The sequence below is a fragment of the Oryza sativa genome, chromosome 1 (assembly GCF_034140825.1).
Source record: "Oryza sativa Japonica Group chromosome 1, ASM3414082v1".
NCBI lineage: Eukaryota > Viridiplantae > Streptophyta > Magnoliopsida > Poales > Poaceae > Oryza > Oryza sativa.
Window position 1 is genome coordinate 28,245,621 of NC_089035.1, and position 17,215 is coordinate 28,262,835.

Sequence of the window (17,215 nt, forward strand, 5' to 3'; positions counted from 1 at the left end):
TGCCTGCCTGCTCTGTGCTCTCCTTATTAGAAGCTACACTCTGGCCATATCTCACCTCTCCTTGGACCTGTCATAACGCATCCTGACGATTTTGAATTTGCCAGAGGTTATCTGAGGAATTTTATTGAACATGTGTTGTGTATGTCTCATTTTCTAAGTGATACATAGTAGCACACGGCGAATTAGTCATATGCTCTTAATATAAAGGAGTACAAATGTATCGTACAAAATACACTCACTACATCTCTTCCAAAAAAACTTTGGGCATAACCTCTCTTCCAAACTGCGGCACTATCCGGCTCTTTATTGGCAGGTTAGAGCTCTCGCGCCGCTCTCTCTCTCTCTTTCTCTCTCACACACACACTGGCACACAAAACTGGAGAAACGAGCACACAACGCTCTCTCGCTCACACACACGCGCTGGCACACAAAACTGGAGAAACGAGCACACAATGCAATGCAAGAATCAAGAATGAGCGCGTATATATGGTGAGATATACTACATCTCAGTGATGCTGCGGGTCTGGTCCTCCGGGGCTGAGCCTCTTTGACCCGGAGACGTCGACGTCGCCGCCGTCCGCCACCACCGGTGCCACCGTCGTCTGCGCCGGCATCATTGCCTCCAAGGCCGGATCAGTCACGGCGGCGTCCCTCCCGTTGCCCAGCCGCCGTGCCGCCGCCGCCGCCGCCGCGTCGACGGGCGGCGCCGTCATCCCGACCACCAGCAGCACGCACGCCGCGATCACGGCCACAACGACGCCGACACGCCTCGCCATAAGTAAATCAAGTGCTAGGCGCTACAGTTAGCTTAATTTCAACTGCTTAACTACGTCGTCAGGTGCGTGTGTGCGACGTCGACGGCTTAGCTAGCGAGCGAGCTACTGTGTCTGTGTGTAGGTACGTAGGCGTGTACGTCGATGGATGTATGCTAGCCTCGACGACGAGCTTTATATAGGAGATGATATCAGGCTAGTGATTGCTCAGGGCGTACGTGCGGTCGCTCATCATATCGATCGGTCGATGTGGCGCGCAGACGGAGCCGTAGATTAACAAGCCCTCTTGTGTTTAAGTTAATCAGTTCTTGGGATCATCGATTCCACGTCGGTTCGCCACGGGAACTATGCCTCATACGTCTTGGAAGATCTCACAGATTACAAGTTAAACTGGCTGGTACCATTATACCAAAAGAACTCTGGTGCTATTCTTGTATAGTTTTAAACAGCTTGGTCGGAAAGGCAGGTTGGATGTGGGGATTCGATGACGCACTAGACGCTTAATTTGCGCGATCGTATAACTGTACCTATATCGGCATCACAATTCTCTGTATAAAGTATGACTAATGTATGGACTTTGTTAGTTATAGTGGATCTTACGTGGTAGCAAACGAGGGGTTGGCTAGCTGGTACAGTACCACACGCGGGATATATTAGGGAGGCAGTTGGTTGTTGAAGAGGACTGTTTGATTCCAAATACATGTTTCTTTCGCTATTGTTGCCATCTAATTTGGACTAAGCAGCAGGTAGTGGCCTAGAGAGAATCATGGCTACCCGATGCAAATAGCAAAAGCCGATGCATTATCTGACGGAGCTGGAGGAAGTTTTTTAGTCCATTAGCATAATTAATTGCCACAAATAGAAGAAACAGGGACAAGAGGACAGGGGTTGGTGGTACCCAGTACAAATGTACAATGTTTCTCTCATATTCCGAAAGGGCAAGGATTACCCAAATAGCTTATTATTCGTCAAACAAATGATAATATACATGGTACAGGAACAAATATTGTGTAAAGAGAATGCTCATTAGTTGTAAATACATCAGCGGTAATTCAGCATTCTATCAACCATACTAGGTGCAAATGAAAAGTCTTATCGGCAAGATTCCGTCAGGAGGATTTCCACAATACTAGGGAACAGTTCAAGCTTCAAGGAGGAAATTCAGCAATCTATGTTGTGCAAATAACCTTTGCTTTTGCAACTCACCTTTAGCTGAGGACATGACTGCCATAGTCTTGATTGAATTTTTCGTATCTATGTACATGAAGATGAGCAGATGGCCGTGTATTCCTTAGTGCAAGCTCAATGTCTTCTGTCGTTACTGGACCAACTTCAGGCAACTCTGCAACATTTCCCCCCAAAATAAGTCCTACTGTATCACTGACTTCGATAATGTGAGCAGCAGGATCATTTTTTGTGCAGTGAAATTATAGCATACTTTTATGTGGCATTGGAGGCGCCATGGAGGAATATAAATTCTTCTTTTGTTGCTACTGTTTCTTTATACGGGTTCGGTTTTTTCAGCTACTGAATGCAAACATACAAGTCTACAGAACTTAAACTCACTGAAGTTGTAATGAGTACTAATTACTAAACAAAGAAAATTAAGTCTATAAGTTCCCTGGTAGGCACATTATCTTTGTTCTTGTACTTGTACACACTAAAGGTGAGTATGAGTTGCTGGGGGTTTTTTTTTTTTTGACGCAAAAGGTAGAGAGGCTCTACCTTATAACCATTGTATTAATGGTGAGTCAAAATGGAACAATGTCAAGAAACAGGAAAAGGGGATAGAAATAAGGATGAAAAAAGGAAGAAAAAGGAAGAAGATAACAGAAAATTAAGTTGCTGGGAAGTTAGGAAATCACAAGTTCAAGATATATCACGTACCATCCTCAGGCACTTCTTCTTGCCTTCCTTCAAGAACCGACATTAACCTTCTAAGGGGTTGCATTGCCGCCTCCTTGCACACAAGGCGTATATCAGAGCCTGAATATCCTTCAGTTTTCTCCACAAGAACATCATATGGGATATTCATTGTGCCAGGAACAGATGGCAAGAGCTCTTCAAACATGGCATGTCTAGCTTCTTGCTCTGGTAAGGGAACAAGAATCTAATTGCAAGTTAAGGATGGATTTCCCTTTTTATGTGGAAAAATCAAGTGTGGTCCTATATACAAACTCCAGTATCGCAATAAGAAAAGATACAAGAATCGAGATTGAATTCTTTAACAGTTTTTAGTACAAACAATAACTTCAGTAAGAAGCCTATGATGTGTCAGTTACAACTACAAATAGATTTAAGGCAAGCATTGGAAATAGGCAACATTTACAACTACAAATAGATTTAAGGCAAGCATTGGAAATAGGCTACATAAATGTTCATCATCAAACATTCTCTTTACTACATAATAAGAGAATCACTTATTCTCAATCTGAAATTCAAATCAGTAGTTCCTCACATAAGAAAATGATCTTTGGTATTGTTACTTCTGGTTAAACATATTTGAGATTTGAATTTTTTTTCATGGTCTTCAAGGTGCGATTGTTACCATGATTTTATTAGAATAGGTTTATAAAATCTAATAAGTTTATGAGATGTTGGAAGTACTTTAAAACAAATCAAAGCATATCATATTTATGTTTTTGAACTAAGTTTTTAAAGTTCATCGATAGTCAAGGTTTCAAAAGTTTAACCAGATTTTGTCCAAAACATCAAGCATTTGCGGACAAAACAAGGGAGTTTACCTAATAGCAAAACTGGCAATTACGGAGTAGTATTTAGGAGCACTCGTGAACAAAGAAATTACAAGATGGTTTGAGAAAAAAGGATACACGTTTCTCCAAACGGCGCAACATTGCTGCATCCAGTTCCCATGGCAAATTTGTGGCGGCTAGAACAAAAACGAGATCATCTGTCTTAGTTAACCCATCCATCTGCAGCAACAAATTATCAGAATTCATGACTGCTTTTATCACCATGTGAATGAAATCACACAAGTTCAGGATTATTATACATATCAATTTATGAAAGGTTTCATATACTAACAGAATCCTGTATGTTGAGAACCACCAAGGGTCTTCCGGCTAGCTCCACAAGATGGTGGGCTAGACGACCTGGGTTCGAAGCCTCACCCCTTCTAGTTATTTGATATTAGATCCTTCCCTAATATTCGCGTCCTTTTTAACAGAATCCCATATGCTGAGATATATGATATCTAAAGAGTTTGTTCTTTGTTAATTTTCCTCCATAGGGTTATGTTCACAATTTAGGGCTGAGAAACTCATACTACTTATGAAGCAGTGAAAGTTTCAGCATAATCACTTTACAAAGCCTCAAGAATGCTACCTGTATTAATAGCTCAGTCTTCAATCGCCGACTGGCTTCATGTTCACTACGAGCTTCACCACGTTGGCTAATAATAGCATCAATCTCATCGAGAAAAATGGTGGATGGTGCATGATGCCTTGCAAGCTCAAATAAGACTTTCACTAGTTTCTCCGAATCACCTGCACCGTTGTAACTATTAGGTAGGGAAAACTTACTAAAATATCGATAGAAATGGAGCAAGGACAGAATATCATGTATGGTAAGGATGTGAGTTAGAAGTTATAAGTTCGATCTAGTCAGGTACAGGTTCATCCATCCGTTATTAATAGCAAGAAGGAATTATATAGTTCCACATATCTGTTCTTCCAAATTGATGAATGAAAAGGATGAGGTGATTGTTCCACAAAGGTTAGTGCTGTTGGATATACAATGTTCCACAAAATGTACAGGCGGAGTGAGGGTGGCAGAGGAGTATTAGGCTAGTAGGCTCTGGTGCAAATAGGGAGCCAGTGGTCAGTGGGCAGTGGCCAACAATGGCTATGGAAGCCCTACACCATTGGGTGCCATAACATGGTATGCAAGGGTGAAGGAGAAGATTTGATGGTTTCATTAAGTCCAAAAGAAATGTGGCATATGCTAGGATCCATAGAATACTGTCATGCACAACAGTGATTATTGATATTTTTCAAGCTGCTAGTACATGAGGCCAAAAGATAACTGCCTGTTAGGGGAATATAGAAAGAAGGAAATGAAAAAAAAAAAAAGAATTATGAATGTTTCAGTCCTATTGGTGGCGCTTAAGTGAGTTTAAGGATACAGTTGAGTAGTATCAATGAATAGTTAACTGTGGACCTCTTTAGTGCTGGAGAAACATGTATTAACTTTATAAAACTTGGAAGAGTAAATACTATCCAATGTAAATCTATAGAAATTTGCTAATACGGATTGCTTTAAAAAATATATAAAGAGCAGATAGAAACACAAAAAAATAGTGCATGCATGTATCACATATCTACATGATTAGTTGGTCATACAAGCAATACAACATGACAAGAAGTAGAAACTACAACAACAATAGCATTAAAAGGGAAACAATGCAAATGCATCTCAGAACGCAAGCAAAAGTAATGCCATACCACGCCATTTACTGACAATTGATGAGGCTGAAATATTGAAGAAGGTTGTTTTGCACTCAGTAGCCACAGCTTTTGCTAGCATTGTCTGAAACAAAATATATCAAAACAGTTACATCAAGCATACATGATCAGCAATTTGAGTTCGTATAGCACGACAAGCAACATATGGAATGGAAACGGAGTTGGTATGAAGGGAAACGTATGCAAACAAGTACATAAACAAATGCAATAGACTAGTGGAACGTTCTGTAGCACAAAAGACAAAAGAAGCAAGGGAAAACATAACAGACCAGCCACAGCTTATTGTAGGTGCTAACTATATAGTTATATGTGTAAAATAATTTAATTATCTATGATCTTTGACAGATAAATGCTGAGGTAAATCTACTATCTTTAACAGACAAATGCTGAGGTGAATCCCAGTAGAGTATTTCAAATGGCGATTGATGTTTTTTTTAATACAAGGCAGCAATAATATAAAACAAAGATACTTCACCAAATAATTCAACCACTATAGTCCATGATGAAATGTAACATATTTTAGGACAGGGAGAACATAGATTCATTGTTATGCCAAAAAAATAATCTTACAATATACAAGAAAAGTTCCTTGCTAAGCATCTAAATAGTACAAAGATAACAATATAGTCTTAGCATATACACTATACAACTAAAATGCAATGATCTTTGTAAGGTGCAAACCTTTCCTGTTCCTGGTGGACCAAAAAGCAATATACCTTTCCAAGGTGATAGCAGACCTTTGAAGTACCTACAGTTCAAAAAGAAAATAATTGAGAACCAATGGTAGGTCCAAAATACTGATTTCTAACACAAGTTATAGAAGCCATCAGATAAGCTAATTTGGGAGTTTTTTCCTGAATCTAATTAGCAAAAAACGATATAGAAAGCATGCGGTGTAACAACTAGCAAAACGAATATACAGGTTAGATAAATAATTGCCTGACTGGTAAAGATTCTACATCTAACAAAAAACTTTCTTCAGAAGATACCAAAAACACACACATGGGGCATTGTACCATCAAACTGAAAGAGTTAAAGTAAATGGTATGCGACATATTATCATGAATAACAGTGGTTGCTTAAATGCAATCTTAGGGAGATCTGATCTGACCTTTTAAATATGCAAACATGACCATGCAGATATGTGAAGCATCACCAATCACAAAATTCGATGCAAGAATGCAACATTCTTTTGAGCCACGAATGTCAGGTATGAAAATATTTTCCAGACATGTTAAACGACAAAGTTACTTGTTCAAAAGTGTTTAGATAGTTCGTCTGCCTATGCTATACGTTGATGAAAGGAAGTTAGGAAGAGACACATCTTCTTGGTATTGCAGGTCATATCAAGAATTTTGAGATTCTATAAGCAGAAAAGAGTTAGGCTTAATAGATTCGTCTCGCAGTTTACAGGCGGAATCTGTAATTTGTTTTGTTATTAGTCTACGTTTAATACTTCAAATGTGTGTCCGTATACTTCAAAAAAAAATTTGAAAAGGAACTAAACACGGCCTATGTTGTGAGCATATATCATATATATTATTTCTGTGAGAAGACAGAAACCTACTTGGGGTATTTTATAGGCATCACAACTGCTTCTTTCAGAAGACGCTTTGCATTCTCCAAACCTTTAATGCTTTCCCATTTGACATCTGGACTCCCACGAATGATATCCCTATTGGCATTACACCAAGAAGGTATGGTTATAAGTCTGTATACATTACAGTACCAAATAGATAAGTCTGGCCACATTTACCAAAAGGCAGTGTTACCTCAACAATGTCTCAGCTAAATTGCGCATTTCTGCAGATTCAAAAGAAGGAAGTAGGGATTTCTGCCTGCAAAGATCTTAAGTCAGTTATCACAAAGATACATGTGTAATATACATGATAGGTGAAAGAAAGGAATGGGCTGGGGAGTTTTATTGTGTGACTGGACAATACAATAATACTTCAGAATTAATGGTTGAACAGGGGAAAATATAGCTGGAAACTTCCTTTGAATATAGTAGGTACTGTTAGGAATAACCAGATATCTAATTGACATTAAAGCGATAAGTTCCAGCAATTTTGTTGTACTATAAACTAATAGCATCACTAAAAATGAAAAAACTAATGTTTACATTTGAGATACTTATAGCAAATACTATTTTCCATAGTATATGCCAGACATAAAACTGCTTAAAATGCATGCATGCAGACAACTATAGCAACAAAATCATCATAAGGTTGCTATTTCTAAGGTTTGGACAACTGAAATACAATGCATGGTTTTGATCCCATATTAGCTAATGCCCAAATCAGGATCGGATCAACCACTTTGGTCACAATTAAATTTCATCCCGCCAACGAAGGAGCTAACAATTTTACACCAGACAAAAACCAAATAACTTCAGAGGAAGTTTTCACAATTCAGATAGAAAAAATGCAGTCAAACTGGATGTACTATACTCCATAGAAAGCAACGAGTCTTACGGAGGCCCAGCTTCAATTGCTCCATTCCGCAGCTCCACCTTCCTCTCCTGGCACCAAAACAGAGAAGGCAAAAAAAATCACAAAATCATCCCTGAAGCAGTAACAACTTATCATCCAGAGCAGAGGGGGGATATAGAGAGAGAAGGGCGGACGCACCAGCCGCTCGAACTGCTCGAAGACGGCCAGGTCGGCGCCGCCGTTGGCGTGCGCCGCGGAGGGGCGGGTGCTGCCCGCGGAGCCGGATCCAAGCGGCGCGTAGCCGCGACCTCCGCCGCCGTCGCCGTCGCCGTCTTCATCTCCCCCGGGCTCGCGGCGGATGCCGAGGCGCACCTCGTAGTAGACCTCGAAGTCCTGCGCACGCGAAACGGACACGATCTCAGCACGCGCGACAGCGACGAAGGGTGAAAAAGGGAACAGGACAGCGGGGAGGAGAGGAGAGGAATCGAATCAAACAGAAAGCCAAAGGGAGAGAGTGGTGCGGAGTCAGGTCACCTCGAAGGTCCAGCGGGTGATGGACGGCTCGTCGGCGCCGGTCATGGCGATCGGATTCGATCGCCCGCGCACGCCCGCACGCGCGCGCGCACGCGCGGCGCGAGAGCTCTCCTCCTCCGCGCCGCGGTTGCGGTGCGGGGCAAGCGGACGAGCTGGCGATGTGAGGAGGAGCGGAGGCGCTGAGTTGGAGTTGGACTTGCTACAACTGCTAGGAGGAGAGGGGGGTAGTCGCTACCGGGGACAGGCGGGCGAATCTGCGCTGATTTTGCACCGGGCGGGGACCTCCCCACTTGAGGCTGACACCGTGGGCAGGGCGACCCGCTACCGACCACGTGGGCAGGGCCCGCGTGTCAGTGATGCTACCTGCAGTGGTGCGGCTATAGCTGTAGCTACAGTGCTACTACTGTTGAAGCAAGTACAGTACTACTATGATAAACTCTTAATCGCTTGCTATGTATAAACAGAACAACTAAAGATGAGATTAGACTTATTATTATATTACTACCAATCTAAACTACTAAAATAGGTAAAATCAACCCATCCATACTAGTACTATATTTTTATATTTTAAAATGAAGATAGTAAACGACTATATGAAGAAAAGTGAGATGCCGCTCTTCATACAAGAGGGAAGAGGGAAGATGAGAGAATAAGAGAGTATTGCAGATTTGCATTTTGCAGTAATGGATTAGAAGCTAGTTTACTAGTACTAGAGATTTGTAAACTTTAAAATTGATGAGTGGATGGTGTGGATAAAATTAGAGGTTAGCTATAACCTCCGTAGTTAAACTTGTTTAAAATGCTCATTGTACTGTTTGAACCAAGTGCTACTAGTAGTAGCACTCCTGTTTAAACTTTAAAGAGTACAAGTGAATGAATGCACGAGTCGTTAGTTCCAAGGTTGACATAGCAGCTTCAGAATATTCCAGCGAGAGAGATGTTCCAGGCCTTCGCTGAGTTGCAGGGAAGAATGGTCGTTTTCTGTTTAATTTAATACTCCTTCCGTTTTTTAATAGATGACGTCGTTGACTTTTTCTCACATGTTTAACTATTCATCTTATTCAAAAATTTTATGCAAATGTATAAGATATAAATCACACTTTAGGTACTATGAGTGATAAAACAACTCGTAGCAAAATAAATTATAATTACGTAAATTTTTTGAATGAGACGAATGGTCAAACATGTGAGAAAAAGTCAACGGCGTCATCTATTAAAAAACGGAGGTAGTATTTATGGGAAAACTGGAACCATGCTATTATAATTTTGCAAAATTTAAGATATGTCATCCTGAATCATATGTCATTGACTCACATGGGTCCTACGTGTTATTGAGATACCGATAGCATATCTCAAACTTTACAAAATTATAATGGCATGGTTCCAATTTACCCGATAAAGCCACGTTTGCAGCATGCGCAGACAGGCGTTCGCTTCGTGAAGGCTCCGCTGCGTGCTCACAGGCTCACAGCCATCCACGGTTCCAATCATTTGCGAGTGCGTGAGCCCGTGGGCGACCCCGTAGCTTATTCCCGTCAACATCATCAAATTCGCAAGCCAAAGAAACTGAAATGGTCCAGCTAATGGCTGCTTTGGATGACCGGGGCATGAAGTACGCTGTTTGGAATTTTGACGAGCAGCAATTAAGGTCAAAATCCCCTCAAATAAAAATCAAACCACAAAGGCCAGAAAAAATATAAGAGAACAATACCATGTTGCACTTATGTTCGCCGAACTGATACTGAAAAAGAAAAAACAAAACAAAGGGGCACCTGCGACAGCACATACAGTACATCTGCCAAATCGAAACGCACGTTTGGAAGGCGTATACGCTTATATATGCAGTTGACAAGCTACAGGCATACAAGTACGGTAGTACTTTGCCAACAAAGTGGCAAGACGATGCCACAAGTCGACGACAACCGCAACCGATTTTGCCAAATCGTCCCGTCAGGCTTCGTCGGAACGATCTCCCATTTCCCAGGTAACAGAAACTAGAGGGTACAAAGTGCAGCCACACGAACAAAGATCCAATTTCAACAATTTAAGTTTTCCAACATAAAGTAATAAATATATTGGAGGAGCACCAAGTTCTACCACAGATACTGATTAGTCAAGGGTGCCCTAGGGTAAAGGGAACCAACCACATGTATACAGACAAATAATTCAAGCGGTAGTCATTTAAACTCCCTTCCACTGCCAATATCTCCAGTTTGTTCTTATCAAGCAAATGGCATTTGATTAAGGCTAAAGCATGACGGGTTATTACATCACGAGAGGCATTGGGTTTTATGCACCGCTGGCATACAGGCGAGTCCACTCCTTTGCTGCAAATGCCAGACCATCGCTTATCAGGCAACCAATAAAATCAGAGTGTGAGGGGAGACACTGTTAACTGGATTGCTAGCTTCAATTTACCTGTTTCAACAGCTTCTGCTTCATTGGCTTTCCAGTGCTTTGCAATGTTATCAGAGAGAGGATCATCAGGGTTTGGTGCACTTAGGAGTGCCTGGATACTGAAAAAAAAGAGTGTTGTCACAAGGTAAGTATAGCAAAGTGATACCCCTAACTTCCAATAGTTGACAATGCTCAAGAGTTTTTGTTGGAAAAACACATCAAGGGCAGTGATAAAATTACTAAATGCAGGTAAGCTAACAAATAATTCAAATTCAACAGAAATCATGTCAATCGTAATAAGACAACAGCTTAGCAGACAAGGAATTTGTGCAGGATATAAAAAGCTAATACACATGTGCAGGCAACGGGGGAGAGACCTCAAAAGAACTGTCCGAATCTGAAGGGCTGGGCTCCATTTGTCCTTGAGAATGTCAAGGCATATCCTACCAAGCTACAAAAGTAAACCTATTAATGAATAAACAATGTATTACGAAGTAAACTAAATAACAAAGAGGAATGTGACTGCAAACCTTGTCAATGTTGGGGTGGTATATTTTGGTCAGGAACCTAACCTGCATACGCAACAAAGAAAAAATGGAGACTGAGGTAGACAATAATGAATTATATAGCTTTACACTTAGGGAGACTGAAGTAGACAATAATCCGGTATGGTTGTATAACATATGAGTAATATTTCTTCACCCTTCCAATCTATGACATTGTCAAGCCAAACAGACTAAAAAAATAACTAATCAAGGTATAATTTGGCTGAACACCAAACGAACAATGTGATGTTAAGAACACCTTTAAGAACTTGAAGCAAAAAGACGGTCAAGAGAAGCAATGGCGTGCTGATGCTCAGGACACAGCTAAAAGTTCCCACAGGACCAAAAGTATATCTTACAACCTTGGTCCTTGGCACAGGATCTCATTGCAAATTACATCTCAAATAGGCAGGGTTTGCATTATCCCTAAAAGGAAATCAAGCAAATGTAACAAAACTATTACCAACAAGACATCACATATAACATATAAAACCAACGATGGTTCCAGAGCGACACGATTAAATATGGGTAACTAAAAATTAGGCTATAAAGAATAAAAATTTTTTTTTGCCAAAGAATGGTTCAAACAAATTAAATGTTTCAGCTACTTTCCTGTATTTGGTTATATGCATGAGTCCAATGTCACCAAATTAATGCTCCGCTTCACAACACAAGTCAATGAATGCAGAAATGTCCTGACTTTTAATATGAGTATATAACCACACGCAATTCTAAATACGACATAATTAGCTTGAAGGTATACAGTCCCCATAATATCATATAAAACATAACCAAAGTTTATCTATGTCTTGTTACCTTTGGAGCAGCCATAGGATATTCCTCAGGTAAAAAGAGTTCAAGCTTAAAAACTCCACCTGATAGAAAGAACAATATCAGGAAGCCAAATGATAATAGAATAAACCATCTAAAGCTACTAACTGTTAACACCCATTATATATCCAACCCGAATTAACGCAAAAAGGGTTTAAGAAAGGAAATATTTAAATTATACACCACAACATGAAAAGCCAACAATATCAATACTCATAATTAGTCTAATCAAATAAATCGAAGAGATCAATTTGGTTATGGAAAATCAAGGGCAACCTTTGCCGCACAAAGCATCAAACAAGTTAACACATAAAAGAAAAGCACTTATAAGTCACGTATATAATCCGAGTTTAGAACATTATTGCTAAAAGTCACTAGTGTTTTAGCATTACTAACTTCATACTAGAAAGGGAATATGAGACACATAGAACATGCAAGTGCCCGCCGCCCGAGAAACTAAAACTGGTAAGTGCAAAAGAACCAGCCTAATCAAGCAAAAGCAGGCTTACGAAATGCGTGCCCGTCCATGACTGACACATAATTAACACTTCTAGTAATTGGGTTTATACAGAATCACCCAATTCTGCGGTATACCTAGAAACGCCCTAATCGACCACCCTCTACAACAAATAACATATCCATCGGGAGCCGTAACACCCTCTACAACAAATAACGTATCCATCGGGTGCCGTACCTTCATAGGGGGACTGTGCCGGGCCAAGGATCATGACGTTGAAGTAGCGCATGTTCTCCTCCGACGGAGACGCGCTGATTCCCGGCGCTGCACAAACAAACCAACCCAAAACCATCAGAACAACACGAACCCAAACCACGGAAAAACACAACACCATCGCCAAAATCCGCGATACATAAAAAAAAAAAAAACCGCCCGCACCTGGCTCGCTGAGGAGTCGCTGCGTCTCCTGCGCAGATCCAAACCAGACGCGAACACACAGACAGCAAAAACAAAAAATCAGCACAGAAAGGGAAAATAAAAAAAAAAAGAAAAGAAAAGGGGGGAATCGGGTTAGAGGCGTGGGGAGATCTACGCCCAGGCAATCAGATCGGAGGCGCGACCTTGATGATTCGCCGGGGGAGGTTGCTGTTGGCCATCGGATCTGGTCGGGGCGGGGCGCGGGGGCTTCCTCCTCCGGGGAGCTGCGGCGCCGGGGATGCTTTGAGTTTCGTGCGGGGGAGGGGATCGGGAGGGAGGAAGAGGAGGAGGAGGAGGAGGAGCCGTCAGCCGAGGGTGGGGGAAACGGGGGAGACGAGACGACGGGTGGATCGCCCGCTATTATACACGGGCGCACGGACGCGTTTCCCTTTTGCTATAGTGGAGAGACTGTGGCCCGCCCCGGTAGCTTTTTTCTTCTGCTACTAGTGCGGTGCCTGAGCGTTATCCCAGCCGTGCGATGGGATCATGAACGGCCGAGATTAATCCCTGGGGATTATTTGTGGGACTTTAGGGCAAAGATAAGCACGCCCTCAGCCTCAAAAATATCTAAAGTATAATTTGCTAGTGACAAGGATGAAAGGTGCAGTTATTACTACTAGAGATACAGTAGGGTTTTTTTTTTTAATACACGACAAACACACATGCGCACACACCCAATACCAACACTTACACTTTATGAATGTGCCCAACGGAACCAGAAATACATCTTTGATCTCATAAAAATTATGTTGAAAGATCACCTACTTGTACATAATAATATATGTTAATCATAAATAAAATATTGAATTATAGGTAGCACATTTTTTAGAACTAAATTTTTTTTCTCGGGGATGAGATTCGTCGGTTCATTGAATAAAGTCACTTAAGAAATATCTTTAGCATCTCGCCGAAGTGGGCAAGGAAGAGGCAGATGGAGAGAACTTACTAGCTAGGGATTGTGGATGCATCTTCTACACCACTTTAACTGTGACGAACATTAAGTGCAAACCAAACCATCTTTATTGAATCAGCAATGGTTGGGTTTAGAAGGAGACTAGCATAACTATGTCTCAAGTTAGGCGAGAGAGAATGAGGGCGATCATAAGGGTATAAAATAGGAACTCAAGTTGATTAGGAAGATGGGTGATTAGTGGGGTACAGAGGTGAGGAACATGGTATCGTAACAGAGAGAGGAGTGGTGAATCAAAGAGGGAGCGATAAAGGATATATAAGGGTTAAGGGGCATAAGTAGCAGAAAAAGGCTTATCCACTGGATCTCTTCCCGGATACCCAAAAGGAACCTCCCTCTCACAAATAAAGAAGACACCATTGCTCAAGAAGGAGAACAAATTACATGAAGCACTTGTAAACTAGATGTTATTACAATATTGAGAGAGGGAGGGAGAATATCTCCCACCAAACACTAATACTCTCTAAAATCTTTTACATAGGTGTGCTTCTCCGTCAATATAAATTAAACCTTTTATCTCTTTGTAATAAAAAAAACCCCAAAATCAGCTTAACCATATCTACTTTTCTCAAGCTACTTCATGTGCTTTTAGCAACAATGTGCTATGGTTAGAGAGCGCGCAACATGCTAATCACAAAAATTAAAGGTATCAAGATTTCTTTTTAAATATAGAAGTTTATCTCATTTCTTGTGGATTGAACTAATTCATGTGAAAAAAAAACTATAACTTCATTCGTCCCCTTACAAAATCTAATTGAACTATTCCATGTGAAATCATGGGTTCCTATGGAGACCTTAATATATGTTATATTTAAATTAAGGTGAAAAACTTAAGAATTCCTTAGGACATGTGCAAAGTGAGGTGATAAGGGAGGTGTAATTAAGAAGTTTTCGGTATCTCTAGATCTAGAGCCAAACATTGTGCAGGGTGAAGCTAACATGAAAAATCTTGGAACTAAAGCATGTCCAAATGTTGATCTTAATTAACAAATACGTAAGGGCACCTCATGTCAACTCGGAAACAAGCACAGTGACGGTGGGTGTTGTACTTTCTGGTTCTATTTAACATAACACCATACTTTTGAAAAGGAGGTTAAACACAATAAGAACATTTGATAACCTATGTGACTATATGAGTGAGATTAAAAAGGTTATAGCCCCTCACCTCCTCTTATGTTGGTAAAAAAATTTCCATGTCTTATATTGTATGCGGCATTGTAAATCAATGTATGAGATTAATCCCCGCAAAAAAATGTATGAGATTAATAATATTACCAGACTTTTTTTTATGAGGGAATAGAATAAGGGTGTATTTGAGAGGAGGGGAAAAGGGGAAAATTGAGATTATACGTAAAACAAGGTGAGCTATTAGCATATAATTAGTTAAGTATTAATCATTTTAAATTTAAAGAATGGATTAGTAGGATATTTAAAGGAAATTTTCTATAGTTTTTTTTAAAAAAACACACACCACTTAACTTAACAGTTCAAAAGGCGTGCGTATGAAAAGGGATAATTTTTCTTCCTCTTGTGCATGCTTCTCTGAAACACAGCTTAAAATTATATATACTCCAACCCATAAGAAATTACAAATAAATCCATTTCTTGCCGGAAGTTACATTGAAAGATTATAAGGAAGAATCTAATAAATGGGTCCTTGCCATTGCTGAAGAAGCTGCCGGTTGAAAGCAACTATGGTTGGGCCTCCTTGCTGGCTGTGGCCAGAGGTGGAGAATGGCCGTGCCTAGAACAAATTCACCATCGAAGATGGAAAAAAAACGTGCGAGATGTTGCTCTACCACTTTTGCAGTACGAGATCGAGGAATACAACTTGAGTCAAATCAAATCAAGTGGTAGTAGCTCAAAAGGTAGCTAAACATGAACGCTCAGCAAAGTTCGTGAAATTTGCTAAGTTAATTAATTAGTTCGCTACTTGTTTGGGAGTACTTTTCAGAAACAATTTGCCCACTTCCAGCTGCATTGGTCAACTACTCCAGAAAAGTTCATGCCTTTTTTCATCAAACTTGTGGTAGATGGACAAGAATCTGGCAAAGAAAAAAAAAGAACTACTATCATTTAGTAGGAGTAGTATGATTCTTTGCCAGAGGAAAGACCTGGCCTTAATCCTACGCTATCTCTCTCCTCCTCTCTCTCATCTGACGTCAACCATTGCGTCATTTCGGTTCAACGGCGCACGATCTTTAATTTCTCCCCAATTTCCTTTCCTTGGGGAGGTAGAGAATCACACCCAGAAGCTCACGCAATCCAACCTCCGCGACAGCAACAAATCAGGCTTAACTTGGAACAATAATCCAAGGAATTAGAAAGATAAGGTTCTTTTCGTGGCTACTGATAGTCTGATACTACTACATCGAGTGCAGTATAGTAGTATACTAACCCGGCTATCAGCAACACAATCTATCCAACCACTGTTTCCACGTATGCTTTTGTTTATTGGGACGGCAACATACGTAAGTGAGTAGGATTTGATAAATCCTTTGCAGTCTGTCAGATTTGATTAAGCGAGAGTTTGACTAGTCGATTCCTGGTTCACCAACCGGCTAGGTAATTTTACTACTGGAGATAAAATGATAATGTTTTGTGTCATTGGCATCGAAATGAATCGGGAGCGAATGTTCCTCCTGTTCCGGGTAGGAAAAGGTCAAGGTCAGTGCCTAATTGTTCGCCTAATCTTGCAGAACGCATATCAAATATTACAAACCTTAGATTAAATTTGGGAGGAATTTCTGTTCGAGTTCATCTTCGACCGGTGTATTGTCCTGTAATGTAATTATTATAGGGTTGCAATCAAAGCATCTGGGTGCATTCTAGAAGTTGAGATCAGTGTCAGTCCTTAATACTTTGTCCGACAAACGACAAGTGCCAGCTTTTCCTCATAGAGAGGCCTGATGATGTAGGAAAGCCAACTGATAGACTTGAGTTGACTTTACACACACAAAAAGGAGGAGGAATATTAATCTGATGGCGCTTTATACTACTATTACATTAGGCGCAAATTACTGCTGCTACTAAATACCACGGCTTTAACGAGACAGCAACCCGTCTGCATGATTGGAGTACATGCCTTGCTGCAGCCTGCATGGGTGGCGACCTAACCTGGACCGACGCGTCACTTCGGGGCTTCACCCTGTCGGCTCTCGCGGTCTCACCCGTACTACTGGCTACACGAACCCAACCCACAGTGCTCCGCCTGACGGTACGGTGCGTGCCCCCATTCGCTGCACTTGCCCATGCATATGCTTGTCTCGCAGCGCAGCTAGCAGCTAGCTTTGCTCACGTTGTGCACGGCGTTTT

General features: G+C 40.9%; 1 protein-coding gene across 3 annotated transcripts; it reads right to left on the reverse strand.

Annotated features, from left to right (window-relative positions):
- Nucleotides 1-1,681: 1,681 nt before the first annotated feature.
- Nucleotides 1,682-13,331, reverse strand: LOC4325904 (ubiquitin-conjugating enzyme E2 36). 3 transcript variants are annotated; one of them, XM_066306928.1, is made up of 17 exons: nucleotides 13,074-13,143; nucleotides 12,892-12,919; nucleotides 12,691-12,777; nucleotides 11,982-12,040; nucleotides 11,068-11,192; nucleotides 10,642-10,739; nucleotides 10,515-10,550; nucleotides 7,888-8,165; nucleotides 7,732-7,778; nucleotides 7,030-7,095; nucleotides 6,825-6,932; nucleotides 5,939-6,005; nucleotides 5,237-5,321; nucleotides 4,119-4,279; nucleotides 3,605-3,706; nucleotides 2,661-2,883; nucleotides 1,682-2,115 (listed from the first exon to the last, which is right to left on the reverse strand). In XM_066306928.1, exons 1-17 carry the CDS (start codon nucleotides 13,107-13,109, stop codon nucleotides 1,982-1,984), a joined length of 1,740 nt encoding a protein of 579 aa, XP_066163025.1. In that variant the 5' UTR covers nucleotides 13,110-13,143; the 3' UTR covers nucleotides 1,682-1,981. The 3 variants fall into 3 exon arrangements, with proteins under 3 accessions (XP_066163025.1, XP_015622246.1, XP_015621872.1); XM_015766760.3 differs by lacking the exons at nucleotides 10,515-10,550; nucleotides 10,642-10,739; nucleotides 11,068-11,192; ... (2 more) ...; nucleotides 12,892-12,919; nucleotides 13,074-13,143 and adding an exon at nucleotides 8,224-8,456 and having other exon boundaries at nucleotides 7,888-8,082; XM_015766386.3 differs by lacking the exons at nucleotides 1,682-2,115; nucleotides 2,661-2,883; nucleotides 3,605-3,706; ... (5 more) ...; nucleotides 7,732-7,778; nucleotides 7,888-8,165 and having other exon boundaries at nucleotides 10,233-10,550; nucleotides 10,998-11,071; nucleotides 11,151-11,192; nucleotides 13,074-13,331.
- Between the last annotated feature and the right edge of the window lie 3,884 nt (nucleotides 13,332-17,215).